Source organism: Anguilla anguilla, chromosome 2, assembly GCF_013347855.1.
Source record: "Anguilla anguilla isolate fAngAng1 chromosome 2, fAngAng1.pri, whole genome shotgun sequence".
NCBI classification, from domain to species: domain Eukaryota; kingdom Metazoa; phylum Chordata; class Actinopteri; order Anguilliformes; family Anguillidae; genus Anguilla; species Anguilla anguilla.
The window spans coordinates 10,636,600-10,653,768 of NC_049202.1; the positions used below are offsets into that span (position 1 = coordinate 10,636,600).

The 17,169-nt window shown below is 47.8% G+C and overlaps 1 protein-coding gene across 5 annotated transcripts in view; it reads right to left on the reverse strand.

The window, feature by feature from the left end:
• The window catches only part of LOC118219443 (poly(ADP-ribose) glycohydrolase-like), a 48,236-nt gene that overhangs the window by 14,959 nt on the left and 16,108 nt on the right, over positions 1 to 17,169 (reverse strand). For all 5 annotated transcript variants that reach the window (XM_035402598.1, XM_035402597.1, XM_035402599.1 and 2 more), the window contains 6 exons: positions 14,173 to 14,265; positions 11,864 to 12,018; positions 6,723 to 6,802; positions 6,560 to 6,620; positions 6,206 to 6,281; positions 3,168 to 3,315 (listed from right to left, as the gene is read on the reverse strand). In XM_035402598.1, the coding sequence (XP_035258489.1) occupies positions 3,168 to 3,315; positions 6,206 to 6,281; positions 6,560 to 6,620; positions 6,723 to 6,802; positions 11,864 to 12,018; positions 14,173 to 14,265 (613 nt within the window). The remainder of the gene's footprint in view (positions 1 to 3,167; positions 3,316 to 6,205; positions 6,282 to 6,559; positions 6,621 to 6,722; positions 6,803 to 11,863; positions 12,019 to 14,172; positions 14,266 to 17,169) is intronic.

Below are 17,169 nucleotides of genomic sequence, written 5' to 3' on the forward strand. Positions count from 1 at the left end.
CCTGCGCCGTCTCAGCGCTGGCGCCATCTGTCTTCGCTCGTCGCTACGGTGACCGATCTTTCCCCAGACGCAGGACCAATCGGTGAAAGACCAAACAGTCCAAAGGGACACATTTTTTAAACGCACTTTCCCTCTTATCCAGCGTATTACCCTGCTGGGGATGCTTAAAGGGATAGTTCACCTTGGTATAACATAAGTAACATTATGCAGCCGACCCCACTGAGTTTGCATAGCATGAATACTAGCAACATCAGCAGCCCCTGTTGACCGTTGACTGTTGTCAGGCCCCCTATTCACTCACACACATTTAAAAAAAATTTGTTTCTGGTTTCATTTTAAATTTGGTGGTTGGCCGGCGGTAGGAAGAAGGCAGCCATGTTCCCTCCGAGGCACGGCTCCTCGTGCCCCTGACCGTGATCTCGAGTGCACGACAGTTCACCCCTCCCCTGGAAGCAGGCGCCCGGTGCGCTGCTGCCTCCTCAATGCCCCGGCCGCGCTCTGATTAGGCAGGGCCTGGGCTCACGCTCCAAGGCCACTGCTCTGGCCGCTGCACCACTCCCATTCACCATTCACTTCAGAGCATTTAAAGAAAAGAATGGATCCCAATCAAGATATACATGCTGCATAAGGGGGAAATGCATTTAAAAATGTACTTGCTACGCTGTGTCTGGTGCCACGGTATCTCAGACATAGTGACACCAGTGGAAGCTGGTTTGAGAACAACATCTGACGACAGCCGTGAAAAAAATATTGAAAGCCACAAGGGGTATAATTGGATACTGTGAGGAGGAGGGGGAGAATGGGGGGGAGGGGGTGGGTAGTGGGTCTTAAGTGGCAGGTAACACTGTTCACCTTTACCGCAAAGTGCCTGTGACATTCTGTTTTAAAAAAAAACAAACACACATAAATCATACGTAAACACCTAGAAATGCTCAGGAAACAGGCTCTTGTTCTCAGCGCGGGGAATGTAATGCAACGCGCCGCCGCCGCAGCTAAACGCTAGCCGCGGAAGGGCAAACTGAGTGGGCAGGCTCCATTACGGCTCTGAGCCGGAGCCCGGGGCTGAAAGGCATTAAGGCGATGGCCTGCCGCCGCGCGGCACCTCTGTCCCCGCGCGCGGGTTTCCAATTCGCTCCAGTTATTAAATGCAATCAGACATGACCTTCTTATCTGGGGTGGCGAAACCCATCTCAAAGTGGAAATCGCACTTTTCTTTCCGTAACCCAAGCACTGATTAAAACGCCGAGCTTCGGAGGGGGAGGGGGGGGGATGGGGTCAGCAAAAGAAAATGCCGGAGAAAGGTTCGCTCGACCCCGAGCGGCGGCTGTTGTTGTCTACGCTGCCATCTCAGAGCTTCAGATCCGGCTCGGTCCTCGACGTGGAAGCAGATCGTCTTGCCGTCGGTGCGGGGCGGCCATTTGCATCAGTTAGCCGCGGCGGGACCGTTTTTTCCCTGTACGGACGATTGTTAGAGCGGAGACAAATCTCACGGCGCGTGCCGCGGGAACTCCATTAGCCCGACAACAACTTCTTCAGCGCGCCTCGGCCGACGGTGATTGGTTCTCCAATCCGGCCGCGGTTTGAATGTAGTTAGAGCAGACGGGAGCGTCGGGAGCAGGTTCAGGAGAGGAGCCGGAGAGGCATGAACGCGCGAGATTGATGCGTCCGGGACGCCGTCGGCACGGAAACCCGACCGACGCGCTCCCCCTCGGTCGGGGGCTGATGATCTTAGCGCGGCGGGGCCCGCGCGGGCCGCGGTTGTCAGGGGGGATGAGTGAGGGTCGCTTTAAAAACGCCGACTCGACAGTGACAGCCGCGCTGAAGGACTGCGGGGGGAAGTGAACACGCGCGGGAGCAACGCGCGGTGAAAAATAAGGCAATCCCGGCGCCCGGCGCAGGAAGAATAACGGCCCGGCCCGCGGATCAATGTAATGGCCTCACGTTCAAATTGGAAAGGAAACAAGCGAGAGAGAGAGAGAGAGAGAGAGAGAGAGAGAGAGGAGGGTAAAAATGAATGGGCTCCATTGATACAATTAGCAGGCCTCTCGCCCGGCCCGGGAAAAGGACGCCATTGAGGGGTTCGGCGACGGTTTCGGCGAACGCGCCGCAATTTGGAAACACTGCGGAGCTCGTGCCGCTCTCGTTTCCCCGAGCTGGAAGAACGCGCAGGCGGGGGGGGGAAGGGGCGGGCAGGCGCGGAGCCAGGGGTCACGGACCTGCGCGTGTCACAGGCACTTTACGTGATGAGGATACCTTCCAGAGCTGATTACTCAGACAAGCAAGGAGGATCCTGGGAGCCTTAATTAATTTAGCTGGAAAATCAGGAGCGAGCGGTCACTGTGCAACTCGGGACTGGTTCGTAAGCAACGGCTGCTCGGAAATAAAATGTACGTACAGGGACAAATACAAGCCAACACAAAGATTCACAGAGTTAACACAATAAACCAAAATACGAAAATTAAACAACTGCTGCGCGTCAATAAATAATTACAATAGACAACAATAAAAATGTGCTATTTATCGTCCATTACTCAAGCCCAGTCCCCGAGTTTTTCTAGCACACGTGCAAGTGCGAAACCTTGCTGTTTCCGAATCGTGCGTTTACGTTCTTTTTTCCGAGCCGCACAAGCGCGCGGCGGTGATTGCTCCCCGGCCCGAGCAATCAAGACGGCGTTCGCCGAGAAAAAAACTAAAAAAAAACCAACGTCGGCGGGATTAATGGAGCCGATCGGAGGGGAGGGAGCGGGAAGTCTGCCGCGTCGCAGGTGCTGATTGTGACACACAGATTGCGCGGGCCCTCGCTGGGCCGGCGCTCTGACGGGCCCCAAATTGAAGGGCCTGCCATTTAAGGGCCCGCTGTGCACGGCGGCGGCGGAGCGGGCCGCCGGTTAGCCCTGCCGGCTCGCGGACGGGCCGCCCTTAATGGGGAAACCAGCGTGTCGGTGAGTGCCGCTCGTCTGTCCAAAAATGCCCCGTGATTAGTTAATCAGCCTCTCCTGGCAAATAAAAAAAAAAAAGACAACAAAAAAAAAAGAACAGAGAAAAGCAAACAAGTTGTACAAGGATTAATGGAGGGGTCGCTTTGAAACGGAGGGGGTGGGCAGACCGAAGTGTCTGTGTTTTAAAAGCGATACAGAAGAGGAGGAGAAGGCGGTGCTTAGACTGACCGGTGATGATCAGGCACTCGTTGTGTTCCAGGGCTTCGGTGAAGAGCCGGGAGGCGATGAGCTCGGGGTTGATTATGAAGCGGATCTCTTCCTGGACCAGGCCCGCCCCCGTGACTCCGCCCCCCACCATCCGGTTGGCGAAGTCCACCTGCAGGCCGGCGCAAAGTTAGCGGGGCTGAACGCGAGACCGCGTAAAACCGTGTGCAGGAAGCAGGCTCACACCTCACTGCGTTCATGTGATCCACAAAAATGACCATTCTTATCTACTGTTCTGCATACGTACTTTCAGATACCATATACTTTTACCACATACTCTTTTACTCAGGGTATTTCATCTACTTAAGCATTCAATTTTATTGCAAAACACTTTGAAACCTTCGTAAGAAAAGTGCTTTATAAATAAAGTTATTATTAGTTATTAAAAAAAGCTAACAGAAAAAAATAACCTTGGGTTTTAAAATGACTCAGATGCAGGCAAGCAAATTTAAGCAAAACAAGGCAAATCAATTCAGATGCTCCCTGTGCTCTGTCTGTCTCCTTCAAATTCACATTCAGACCCTGGAAGGAAAACAAGAATGAGGGAGGTGGGGGGAAGGTAGGGGGGTCGCTCTGGTGCTGCTGGAAGCCCTTTGTAAAAAAACGCTTGGCCCTGTTTTCCAGTAATGACAGCACCTTTTGCACTTGGCTCTGACAGGAATGATGGGGTGAAGGGAGGGGAGGTTGTGCTACCAGGCAGCGGTGAGGAGCATGCCCCCCACCCCCTCACCCCCCAGGCCCACGTCAAGCTTTCCAGGGGAGTGGCACTTAGTGTGGCAGCCCAGGAGCAGACACTGGCCGCTAGCCCCACAGACAGAGCTATTAGAGGAGCTCCATTCAAGTGTGCAGGGTTCACTATGAATACTGCTGTCAGTTCATTTAAATGGAGGCCTTTTACTTTCTCCTTTATTTACTTAGTACCCAAATTAGGTAACTTAGTCAAATGAAGTCACGTAACCACTTATTTTGTAATCTGTATGCTGTGATCTGACATGCATACAGCACAAGCACAAGCACATGGAATACCATAATAATTACGTGTGCCAGTGCTGCATATTGTTTGCATTTACCATCAATGCACAGCCTGAATAAGGTCCACAAAACAGACAAGTTTCTAAGTCAGACTTGTTATCTTGCAGGTTCACACCCTACCTACTAATGTCACCCTGTCACCATAAAGTTTCTCAGACGTTGAAAAACAACGCTCATAAACAAGACAGTTGTGTTTTTCGGTAGAAAGGTTTACAGGAGTACACAACGGAGGGTAAAGTGTGCTCTACATGTTGTTTGGGGCTAAATAAAACGGTGTGGAATCCGTAATGGGCTTGTTTCTCGGCCTGTCGGTTTTGGCTGAGTGGCCAGCGGACTCCTCCGCGCGGTGAGGACGTGGCGGCGTGCGGTGAGTGTGCCGGCTGATCCGGCCGAACCGGTCGCTCATCCACGGGACGGCCGGGCGCCTGCTCAAAGCCCGCTGACAGCCTGTCAGCCCCGCCCGTCCCGCCACGCCACGCGTCAATCGCACGGCGGCCCCGGCTGCCCGCGGGGCGCCCCCCCCCCCGAGCCGCTCGCGGGTGCCCGTCAGCTGTCAGCCCCCGGTAACCGCCGGCAGACAAAAGGGCGAGGGGGGGGAAGAGGAGGCGACCCTGACAGGCCCGCCCGGAGCACACGGGGGACGTCAGGACCCCCACACCCCCCTGCCCCCACCCTGCCAGCCCCTCCCAACCCCCCGGTCCCAGAACGGTCTGTCGCGAGCGCGTTTCCCCGGCTTTCTCTCCAGACGTTCTCGGAAGACGCTAACCCGGACTGTGGATGCGCGAGACTGCCTTTGGTAGACAAAGACCCCCATAATTCCCAATACATCAGAAAAGAGGGAAAAAAACAGCTCTGAGATGGAGATCTCCTCACAGCACACACTGTAGCACAGACAAGAGCAGTCCCATTTTAGCCCCGTAGAATCACGGGGATTACAAAATTGACCAGTGAAATCCCTGTAGAATTTGGGGAGTGAGATATTTCATCACTGTTCTAGTGAACTAAGAATGAACTCAACCACAAATCTCAATCAACCATCGGAAAATAAATGCATGTCAAGGAAGAGTAATGTATCTCAGTACTTAAAAACAATCAGTAATATACTGTTTTAAAAAATGTAATGCCTACTATAAGGTAATTTTTTTAATTATTAGCATTTTCATTTTTGAAACAAGTGAAAATTTACACATGCCCCACATTTAATTTGTGCTGCTACTGTACAAAGCCAAATATCTCTTGGGAGTTCCAATGCAATGCGGCAGTGCAGCAAGTCATGTACGGAGTGTGGCATTTCATATTAATATGGATACATATATTTCCATAGCGCAAACCACAGATATAATTAGATTGACTAGACGACCGCTGTGGCTGACCACAGCCATGATGAGAGTCCTTCATTATGAGCAGATGTTTGTGGCCACTGCAGTTCGTACAGGCTGAAGGTTTCCAGCTTAATCAATAACACACAGGGGCAGTTATACTGGTCCTGGAGAGCTGCACTGTCCGCTGGTTTCTGGCTTCACCGTAAAATCAGCAATGAAATTAGACCCAAGGAACTAGGAGCGGGGAGTTAACTGCATAATCAACTGTGTTAATCAACCAATTGCGTGCTGAGTAACAAAGCATAACCCGCAGAAGTCCAGGATTAGCCTGCGATTTTGGGGTTTACATGCGGGCGGCAGTGTAGTATAATGGGTAAGGAACTGGTCTTGTAACCTAAAGGTCACAGGTTCTATCCCCGGGTAGGACACTGCCGTTGTACCCTTGAGTAACATACTTAACCTGCATTGCTTCAGTATGTATCCAGCTGTATAAATGGATGCAATGTAGATGCCGTGTAAAAGTTGTGTAAGTTGCTCTGGATAAGAGCGTCTGCTAAATGCCTGTAATGTAATGTAATGTAATGGTTTGCTGTACAGCAGATCATAGCCCTTACACAGTGGGGTGTGATACTCCAGTGCACTGCTCACCTGTAGCATGCCGACGCCCTGGTCCTCGATGTTGCCTTCACAGGTGATGTGCAGCTTTGTGAACTGAGTCTTAGTACTGAAACATGAACATGGACACATTGTGTTCTAAATAAATTTACATATTTCAAATCTGTTAACATTCTGGTTTCTTGTAGCTTTTGTCTTAATTGTAAATATCTATTCAAAAGTAACTGTATCCCTAGAGTGCTATCATCAATAAGAAGAAAATGTGAGCACGTTCCATAGCAGGCTTTCGTTGAAGGATTTATTGGACCTGGCAGAGTCAGTCTTACGCTCCTGCAGTGACTATCACTGAATAAAGATAGATAAAGAAATGAATAATCAAATAAATACCTTTCCCATTTTGGAAAACTGGTCAGACTTTGTCTGGTGAATGTGACAAGGCCAGTGGGTCCTGTGGGGGAGGGGATTTGTATGTTACCGTACAGAAGAAATACAAAAACAGGATTAAATCCAGAATACATTTGAATAGCTTGAGTTTGAGTGTGAAACTTACTTTTCTCTGTGACTCTTTTAAAATAGCACAATAGTGTTTTCAGCTTTTCGGCCTTCTTTGCAGAAGGTCCTTCAAACAACCTGAAGGGATGAAACGAAAGACAAACCACCATTAAGAGGTACTTTATGTACAGTACAAACTACTCCATTAAATCTTCCCTCCTTTCAGAAAAACTATACAGCCTTCGGGAAGAAATTCTACACAAAGCTTTTAGTGATGCCAATAAAAAATGTAAACATTAGTAGAATTTTGCTATGGCAAAAAAAGCTCTGTGGTACCCCAAATTCTCCTCTTTGTCTTACCCTGAACCCAAAAAATAAAGAAAAAAAAAAGAATAAATAATGACACAGAAGCATATAAAAAGGCAATAATAGTTTTGAGCAGGGTAGACATACCCTGCCCTCAACTTTAGACAAGCAAGTGCAGTCATGCTTTCAGTTCCATTTGAATTAGCCCCCCCCCCCCCCCCCCCCCCGCCCCCATTTTATTCAGCGCTCCATTATATAAAAAGTCCTTCATCGGCTACAACAATGTAGCGGCCCCAGGCCTCCCATCACGAAGCCCGGGCCTCGTGTGCCACTTCACAGAGCCCGCACAAAGGGAGGAGAGGGGAAGACCAGGGACTCTTCCCCCGGAGGGACACTATGACAAGCCACAGGTCCCTTTTAACGGAGCGGGCGCCACCGCGGGAAAAGTCCTGCCCCCGTTTCGTTTTTTTTTCTTCTTTTTTTTTCCCTCGCCGCCGCGGAGAGAGGGACGCGGAAAGGGAAGAGGGGCTATTTACGAAGCCGGCTTCATTCAGTCCGTCGCTCTCGTCCGGCTAATCGGTCGCTCTTATTCAGACCCGGCTCCCGCCCGCCACGCACGCCATTATACTCCCAAGAAAATGTCCGCCGAAAGAAATCAAAAACTCAAGCCTGATGCACTAAAAGCCCTTCAGGAGAAAAAAAGCTAATTTATTAAAGTCTATTCCTGCTTTCATCCTCCCTCCCCTCCCCTCCCCTCCCCTCCCCTCCCCCCATTCCTAGCCAGCAGAACCAATCTTGCGTCATGTACCCCAGAGGGCAACCTGTCTTGGGCTTAAGATCGCCCTCAGGAAGAAAATGAGCTTTAAGTAAGAGAACACGGCGCCGGCTTTTGGGACTAAATAAATAATGAATGTTTTAATAATAACATTCCATCAGACGTATCGGGGGGGGTTACTAACCCTTTGCTGGCTCGTGAGCTGTTATGCTAAACCACTTTACCTTAAAGATTATGATTCACAACAACAGCACTGTTCACTGTCCACGCTCAGAAATGAGATGAAACCAGTCCTTTATCTTACATCTTGTAAAGGTAAACTGCATAGTGATGGATACAAATATGCATAAATGTGAATTATATAGTATGTAAGACCAAAAAAACACACAAAATTTTAATAATCAAAAGAGGGAAAAAAAATCTATTTTGTTATATTTAAATTTCCCTGCGTGTATTCCGAGAACAGAATGACTTAGAACAGAACTGCCCTGATGTGTCATGTCCTCTAAATGCGGCGGGCAGCACTGTGACATCACTAAAGGCCGAGCCCGGGAGTGTGGCCAGGACAGCACTCCAGGGAACGGCCAATATTAGATTCCTGCAGAAGCCAAGCCGATGCCTGAATGGATAGACTCATTCAATTAAGCAGTGCACAACAACGCACGATGCATATATCAGCGGTGCGTATCTGTAAGCATATATCTCCCCAACTTCCCATTCATCGCTAAGAGGAGCTACATTTTATTGCTAATTTTGGCCAGGAAAACCTTGGCGGTAAGGGACCGCAGCCATTGGCCGCAGCCCGCCCGTGTCCTCCAATTGTCAGAGCTCCCCATCTGGATCGATGCTAATTGCCTCCTTCCATCCATTTAGTTAATCGCGAGCCGAGGCTGGCTAAGACGATCGCCAAACACGATGGCGGTTCTTCAGAGTGGGCCGGGCTTGTTCCAGCTGTAATGACGCCAAGCTGTCCAATCTCTCCTTACTCTTCAAGGGCGTGCTGAGGTATGCATCATCTGAACCGCAAAAAAAGATCATCCTTGTGCTCACAAGGACAGATCCACTTAATAAGGAAGCACAATGTGCAAGCTGTATCACTTCAAACGTATTAAAAGGAGTAGTAAAAGGAATCAGGTTTTATGGCATAAGTTTTAGTTTTCTCCTTTAAAAGCTAGTTATAAAAGTTTTCTTTAATGCTAGCGCATGAGCAATATTTATTTACACTTAAACATGCAGTGTTTTCATAAATAACAATCATAAAATTGACAGAGCTATAAATGTACTACACCAAATATAATGGGTAAGACAGCACATTCATGAAATAAAAAAAGGCTGCAGCGTCTTTGTGTAAACCTTCAGCTAGGCTGTGAAACCACAGTACTAGCACACAGAGCAGAGGCCCCAGCCTGCACACTACTGCTGCACATAGCAAAAGAGCTTCAATGGGACCCACTACCCAGCCCACACTCGCCACTTACAATAATGGTGCTGCAGGAAGGATCCAGAGCTCAATTTGCATTAGGCCCACGAGCGAAAGGTCTCTAATGCCAGCTGCTTCGCGGTGAGTCTGCGGAACCCAAGGGAACGGCCTGAGCAGCGGGGTCAACGGCAGGTCAAGGCTTTGTGTCGACCCGGTTCACGTGGGATTAGAACGAATGCTATAGGAACGCAATCGAATACGGTCCCAGAGGCAGCGGCGATCAACCCGACCGCGCTTTTCAAATTGGGTGCCACTTTGAATCGCGCAACTGAAGCACGGGTTCTCGGGAGAAAACGTTTGATTCAGAACAATCGTGCTTGGTCTGGACCTGCATCACCAGTCGTGGGCAAGAGGTGGCAATATTTATAGCGCAGGGAAGAATTTATTATTTGTGCTTTTAACCCTTCTCCGACTGGGTAAAGCACAGCATGATTTAGGACAGGCAGTAATTTATGACTGACAGCGGTGGATGTTGATTTCATAAAATCCCATCTGGGGTTGCTGCCCAGTTCATCTTCTTACTGCTCAGATACAGGCTTACAATGAATGGCTATATTATATGTGTAAAGATAGCAGAAAGCTTCTTGTGGCCAAGAAATTCTCTGTACAATGCTTAGACCACACGAAGGTATACATATGAAACAATCATTACAGTATCTAAAGGACAACTGAATACAAAAGAAGATAATGATGCTACCGACACCATTTTTTGCCGATTTGCACTGCCTTGCCAGACAATGACTTAATACCAGTCAATATTAACAGCATTGAAAATATTGTTTAAATATGTGTTCACGGCACTCAAATGAACCACTTTGAACAATCTGCAAATTTTTTTTTTCTTCCAGCCAAGCTGATTGCAGAATGGACGCACAGGCTTCTGACTGAGAGCAGCTTCAGAAGCTGTGAGAGAGAGAGAACACCGGTCTAATGAGTCATAATGGCCCAACGCCCCTGCGGCTTCAAAATGCAGGCCCTCACTGCACCGCAATTACAAAATCAGATCTGAGCGCAGGGTCTTAAACGTGCCAGGAGCTGGACCGCAGTGCTCAGAACTGCTTCTGTGGACGGCCACAGAGACAAGACACGCACATGTGCAATGCACCCTCTCTCTTTCTCTCCTCACATATTAAACTGGCCTCAATATCTCATTCCCAAGAATTTTTTGTTTTAGGGAATTCACTTATTGTGTTTCGGACAGGTCAATCGAGGAGCCAAATTTCTTTTCTCAATATGATACAGAGAACAAGGATCGAGGTGGACAGTGAATGTGGGGGGATTGCGCAGGCAGTGAATAATATTGGGGGGGGATTGGTTCAAGTGGACCACATGTTGAGGATCATGGAATCTGTAATGACCAATGAGTCGGGACCTTGGTTCGACGCCTGGTCCAAAGGACCATTCTCACGCGTGATCGGCAGAGAGTGGTAAACAGGAAAGAAAACATGAAGCGGTCGGGTCTGGAAGAGAGGCTTCAGCGTCTGAGGAACTCCCTCTGCTACAGCAGAGCACAGGGACAGAAACTAACCGAGCACGACTGAGCACAACAAAACACCTCCATAATATCGTTTGCGGGAACGAGAGGAAAAATGTTTTCTATACAGCAGTGCCCCCTTATGGAAATGTGATACCTTTTCAGATCTGAATATTCAAAGCTGGGAAGAAAGAGACATTTTAGCCAACCTCAATAAGCACTCAGCGAGGTGTGAGCAGAATTGTTTTAGCTTGGTGCTTTTTGCACTAATGATAAACTGGCATGCCAGACATCCACAGCATTGCACTGAATTGTGGGTAAAAGCCATACATTCAAAAGTGGCGTAACCTTAAAGTACCATCAGAACAAAATAGTTCTGAAGTAATTATATTTAATGACACCATACAGACAAAATTACCTATATGTTTAGAGAAAAAAAATAATATTAAAATGACTATTTCTGACTGTAAAGTCATCCTAATGGTTTGACTAAAAACACCCTATACACTGCAACCTTCAAATGTTTAGCTTTGTCACACATGCAGTTTGTAACAATAGAGACAGAATGTGGCTACAGGAGGTGAACAGCCATGTTGAATCATAGAGCTGGCAGAGTGTAGTGTGTTCTATGACTGAAGAAAGTGGTCATGAAAACCACAGCTGCAGGCCAACACAGAAACACCAGCCATTTTACCCCTGCACAAAGCTCTAATCACGCAGGTCACCGTGGCAAAAACCCTGGTTCCCATGCCAACCGAGTCAGTTTCACTTGTGGCTGTGGGCCTTCACCTCTGAGATGCTGTTAAAAAGTGTGTGACACACACAAACACTCAGTAACCCTGCAAGATCCTACAGCGCCATTCAGGCTAATGTTAAAGCATACCATCGAAATGTAGCTAAAAGAAGCTCATTTTCGTCACTCTGAATTGTGACTGGCGTGGAAATGGGCAAACAAAGAGGAAGTCGTTATTGTCGAGAAGCAGCCGAGGCTTGTGGGAGCTGGGTTCATTTACATAGACGCACACAAGCTCTTAAAAGCCCAGCACTCACCCTCACCCAAGCCTCTAAACCGAGTGCAGTCACAGACCGCCCCCGAATCCCTGCGAGAGGGGAGTGTGTGCGGGAGCCTGCCTTCGGACGGGCCCGGGAGGGACGGTACCGCACCTGCAGAAGTTGATATCCGGGTAGTTTGCGTACTCGGGCTTCCTGGAGTTGCGGCGGGGGAAGGTGCAGAAGAAGGCATTGGCCAGCAGGCAGGCGACCTGCTCCTGCGACATCGTGATGGAGTGATTCATCTTCTGCTTAAGGAGGGGTATCGGCTGGGGGGGGAAAAAAGCAAAGGGTAAGAAAAAAAAAAGGAAAGAAAAGAGAGGGATAATTAGTTTAGCAATTTGCCAAACAAGGAGGCTAAATTGCATTTATATAAATTACTAGGACTAATTTGGGCCCGCTCTCCGATTCTTAAATCAGCCAGCGCCATTATATCAAGGGTCATTTGTCTCTGCCCACTGTGGCCGAGGACCTTGATTTAGGCATTAGAGATTACTAATCCATACCTAAGTTTAAATAAAAACAAAACAGTGATTAGCTGAACCCAATGTTCCTCTTTGCTAGGGAACAGGCTGTGAAAGGTTTGCAGTTTCTATGGTATAGGCAGTGCCGAAAGTTCATATTAATGCACGTTTCCACCTGTACGTAAGCACAATATAATAACGCTGAGTTCAACACCCATCAAATACAACATAGCAGCTCTCATTTAGTAAGGGCACTGCATGGAAAGTGGCCTGCTACACCATATATTCAAGAATATCAAACTTGACAATTAACAGAAGCAAAAAAAGGACCAATTCCTGAAAAAAAATGAGAAGTAATACACCAATGAGTAAAGATGTGAAATTCTTTCCATCCATAAAGCAAAGCACCGGGATACAAATGACCTTTTTTTCAGCAGGACAACGGCACTGGCCGTTTCCATACATAAATCAGGGGGGCTGCTTTACGATTTGACGAGGCCCGGGGAGAGAGTGGGACAGGAGCCGGGATTCAGATTCAGTGCCTCATTAATCTCCACACCGGCCCTTCACAAACAGCCAGTAGATACCAATACGCCCTGGAGATGAGCGCTGGCATTTCTATCGATCCCAGGAGCGGCTGTTCAATTCCTGTCTTATTACGCCACAAGTTAGTCCGGTTCGGAGGCGAAAAAGCCTCCTTATCCTCCGCTGCCTCGACACGCCTTCAATTTGCCGTCGGAACAGCTGAGCCCGCGTTCAAACGCAGCTCATAAAATGGCGTTTGGATGCATAAGATTCTGCTCGTGCAGAATCAGAATGTTTGAGGCCTTTTTATTCCGATTGGAAATTCTGCCTAGCACTTGTTCAACACGTTGTAGAATTCATTATATTCACACTATTATTTTCTCTATATAATATTTCCTATGCTAGTTGGCTGCTTAGCTTCTTTTGTTTTTTGTAATCACGCACGAGCTAGATGTTGAAAGACAAAAGACAGGCCAGGAGTGTCAGCTATCCCTTGATTTTCTGTAAAGACCAATGGGTTTTGGATCCTGATAGGCTTTCATATGTTGGACCTTGATGTCTTTGGTACGATGCTATTTTTTTTCTATTTTCGTCACTGCAGATCCATTTCAGGTCTGGGATGAGGTGCAGGAAAAAAACAATGAAACAGTTTCTCAAGTCATATCACAGAATGGTCCCCTATCGGTCACTCACACAGGGATCCATCCATCTCAAACTCACTTGGGCTGATGTTGGGAGTTTGATTCAGGATTCAGGCCAGGCATTACCAATATTTAAGTTTAATTCTGGTCACTTAAAGATTCAGTTGACTTATTGAGTTTTTGTTTCAGCATGATTCATTACCCAATTACCCTGAGTCTGAATTAGTGTTTCACGCACGCATTTTCAACCCTGACGTCTGCAAGAAAACAGAATTGCAATATGCATGATTCAGATCGGGGGAATCCAGGATGTATTAAGCGTGAATCGCAGGGAGCCCTTTTTGCGGTCACTGGCATTTGTCTTTGAGAGGGTCTGCTAAATGAGCTGCAGGAGAAACGCGGCACCCATTCTTGCACAAACAACTGTTTAACCAGCTGGCCAAAGCCTATGGGTGTGCCTCTCTGGGGAAAAACAACTCAAATCAACAGGGGTGTAAAGCAGCTGACAGAGGACTTGCTGCTTGGCTAATTCCCATCCCCCTAATGAGTCCCTTCCTCCTACAGATGTGCATGCTTCTTCATTATCAGCTGGCCTTCAGTTGTAAATGACCGGAGGACCGTAAAGCGTTAATAGGAAACGCTGACCCCCCCGCCCCCACCCCCACCCCCTTGGCCAGGCACCTTGACCCTGTCCCCGTTAGGCTGGGGTCTCCATGGCGCCCATCAGGCCCGGGTGCTTCCGGCGAAGGCTCCGCGCGGCGTCTGCCAGACTGGCGAGTGGGCGTGGCCTTACCTGGGTACACAGCTTGGTCGCGCTCAGCGCTAATTGCGCCATGGCTGGCAGAAGGGTCTCAAACAGAATCTTGGCATGGGGAGGATCCAAAACCTGAGAGAGGGAGAGAGGGAGGGAGGGAGGGAGAGGAAGAAAAAGTAGGAAAGATGGAGAGGGAGAGAGAGGAAGATGGTGAGACAGAGAGGAAGAGATTGAGAGAGAATGAGAGAGAGGGGGAGAGAGAGAGAAGAAGAGAGGATGAGAGAGAGATAGAGAGAGAGATGGGGAGAGGGAGAAGGAGAGATTGAAGGAGAGAGTGAGAGATGGAGACAGAGAGCGAGGCAAAGAGAGGGAAAGACAGAAAGAGGGGGGAGGGAGAAAGAGAGAGATGGGGACAGGGAGAGTGAGAGAGAGAGAGAAAGAGAGATGGAGGGAGGGCGTGAGGGAGATGGGGGAGAGAGGGAGAGAGAGAGAGATGCTTACTGTCGTTAGTTTCCCCGAGCTCAGCTGCGACAGCGCTGACAGGCTCCGCAGCGCTGCCATTGATTAGCAGCTGTCGCCCGGGCGCGATGGCGCGCAGGAGGGCTACGGCGAGCACCGGGGGCCCAGCTGATTAGGCGCAGGCTGTTAGCGCTGGCAGAGCGCGCGCGGTGACGCACCCGCGAACACTGGGAACAGTTAGCTGCCTCTGACTAATTGCACCGATGGCGTTCGCTCCAAATTCAAAGATCGACTTGCCAAATGGACGGCACCAGGCAGGACAAAGGGTGTCCGGAGGACAAGGGAATCTAAATAAACTCCTCCTGAGCGGTGAAACCGTTTGCAAAAGAACATCTGAATCAAAGAAAAAAACACACTGGCATGCAACAGCTACCTGATATGAAGTCCCAGTTTGGACAGACATAATCTGCACCAGCTTGGATGTGTAACTCTCCTGTGAATGAACGCAGTTACCATGACGGGTGTGCCAGAAATCTTTCATGTTCAGAGGACACATGTTCATTTCAAAAGAACTGCCACAAATGAATAAGCACTAATATTATTTTCGCTTCATCTGGAGATGCAAATGCATTAGTGTCAATGCTTGCATTCGCTTCTCCAGCAAGAAGACTCACCAATTAGTCTGAAGTAGAAATGAAAACCCATGCAGCAGAGGCCCATAGTTTACGATCCACCCTCAATAAACATAAAGGTAAATTCCTAAAAAGTGCCCCAAGGAGGTGGAGCAGGTCCGTTTTCAGATTAAGCTGGCCTGGCTTCTCAGTTCGGAGCCATGTTTTTGTACAATTATTGTTGGGAATTGTAGTTTTATTTAATCAATTCTCCCCCCCCCACCCCCCAAACCCCCAGACTCCTCATGTCAAACAGCTGCACCCAAGCAGGGCTGTATTTGTACTTGAATAGATATGGGAAGGGATGGCATTGTTCAGTGCTCGAGCGACTCCTGCTGACCGTCCAGGCGCCTGTGGCTAGCACTCTCTGTGCTTGTGTACGATTGGGTCTCCTCCGCTCCTGGAGCCTGGGGTGTGAAAAGAAGCAGCTCGCTGGCAGGGGCCTGTTTTGGAGGAGAACTGCAGATTTCCTTCCCTCTCCCAAGCCGGCAGCAGGGGCCGTATATGAGCACGCTTAGTTCGCAATATGGACAATCAAAATTCAAGCACGATTGGACATGCCAAATGAAAATAATATATTTTTAAAAAGACTAGAGGAAAGCTTCAAATGCAAAGTGAACCAAAAAAAAGAGACATATAGACAGGACCCTTAAAATCTGACATTTCAGTGGCAAGTGGCAAATGGCTAAATGATACGATATGCATCAAAATGATTCCAATGTTTATCGGACCTACTGAAAACACTGAATGGAAAAGACAGGACATTCTTAAATGAGACACAAGAACCCTTGCCGTCAACTTGTCAGCTCGAATCCTGATCCAAGGACAGTACCACTTAAAAACCCGTGAATGGATGTCAAGTTGTCTTTGGTGGGTCAGGGGGCAGCAATGTCACTTGCATATTGACATTATTTTGTCTCGGTTCTGTCAACAACACAACATCAAAACACACATTCTAAAATCTAGACGATACATTTATGTCCTCAGACGAAACTTAACACTGCCTCTTTTTTAAATAACAATCTATCATCAAACTAAAAAATAGTCTCCTAAATATGACAGCTAGTAAGTTATATATCGTACACCACATTCTCATTCCCAACTAAACGCATGCATAAGATGTTCTCTCTAAAGAAAGATGACCTTCAGTCTAGATAGACAATGAATCATCTTTGGCCGAAGTGTGGGAAAAGCTCTTTGCCTGAAATACTGTTTACTCACTAAATTGAATTATTTCCAGCAGGGACACAGCATACACCTTTACCTGCTATGACTGAAGCCTTGTTTGCACTCATTGGAATTGTGTTATAGTACATTTTTAAATAATGTACAAGCGAACACGCATATTATAGTTCAGGTTTACAAATGTTCTTAGCACACGCAAAACATTTTTGCACACACAGACAGACAACTGTCTTGACTAATGCACACGTTAAAATCATGAAAAGATCTGGTCTTCGATGTGCCATCACATAGAGTGCGAACACAGCTTCAGTCATATGATTCTACTGCCTTTTGTCTTCTTATTACTTGTCTGTTTTTATTTCTTTCATTTTCTGTTCTGTGAAGTCCACTGAATGGCACAATGTGTTCAAAACGTGCTAGATAAATAAAGTTTATTATTATTTATTACCCAGCTACGATCAATTGCTCTAGTCCTGCAGATTTCTTGGAAAAAAGCTCAGTAAGTTCAGTAGAACATTTTTCATCGGAGAATTGGCTACTGTACAGTGCCTGCTTAGAATCCACATCCTTTATGTACCAGTGTAGCTTTCTGGCACCGTTCGACCAGCGAAACGGGCCAGAAATGGTGAGCAACCAAATTGAACGCAAAAGCATCTCTTACAGCTTTTAACGGTGTTTCACATCTTAAAAAGGGACCTAAATGCGTATATATTACACAACA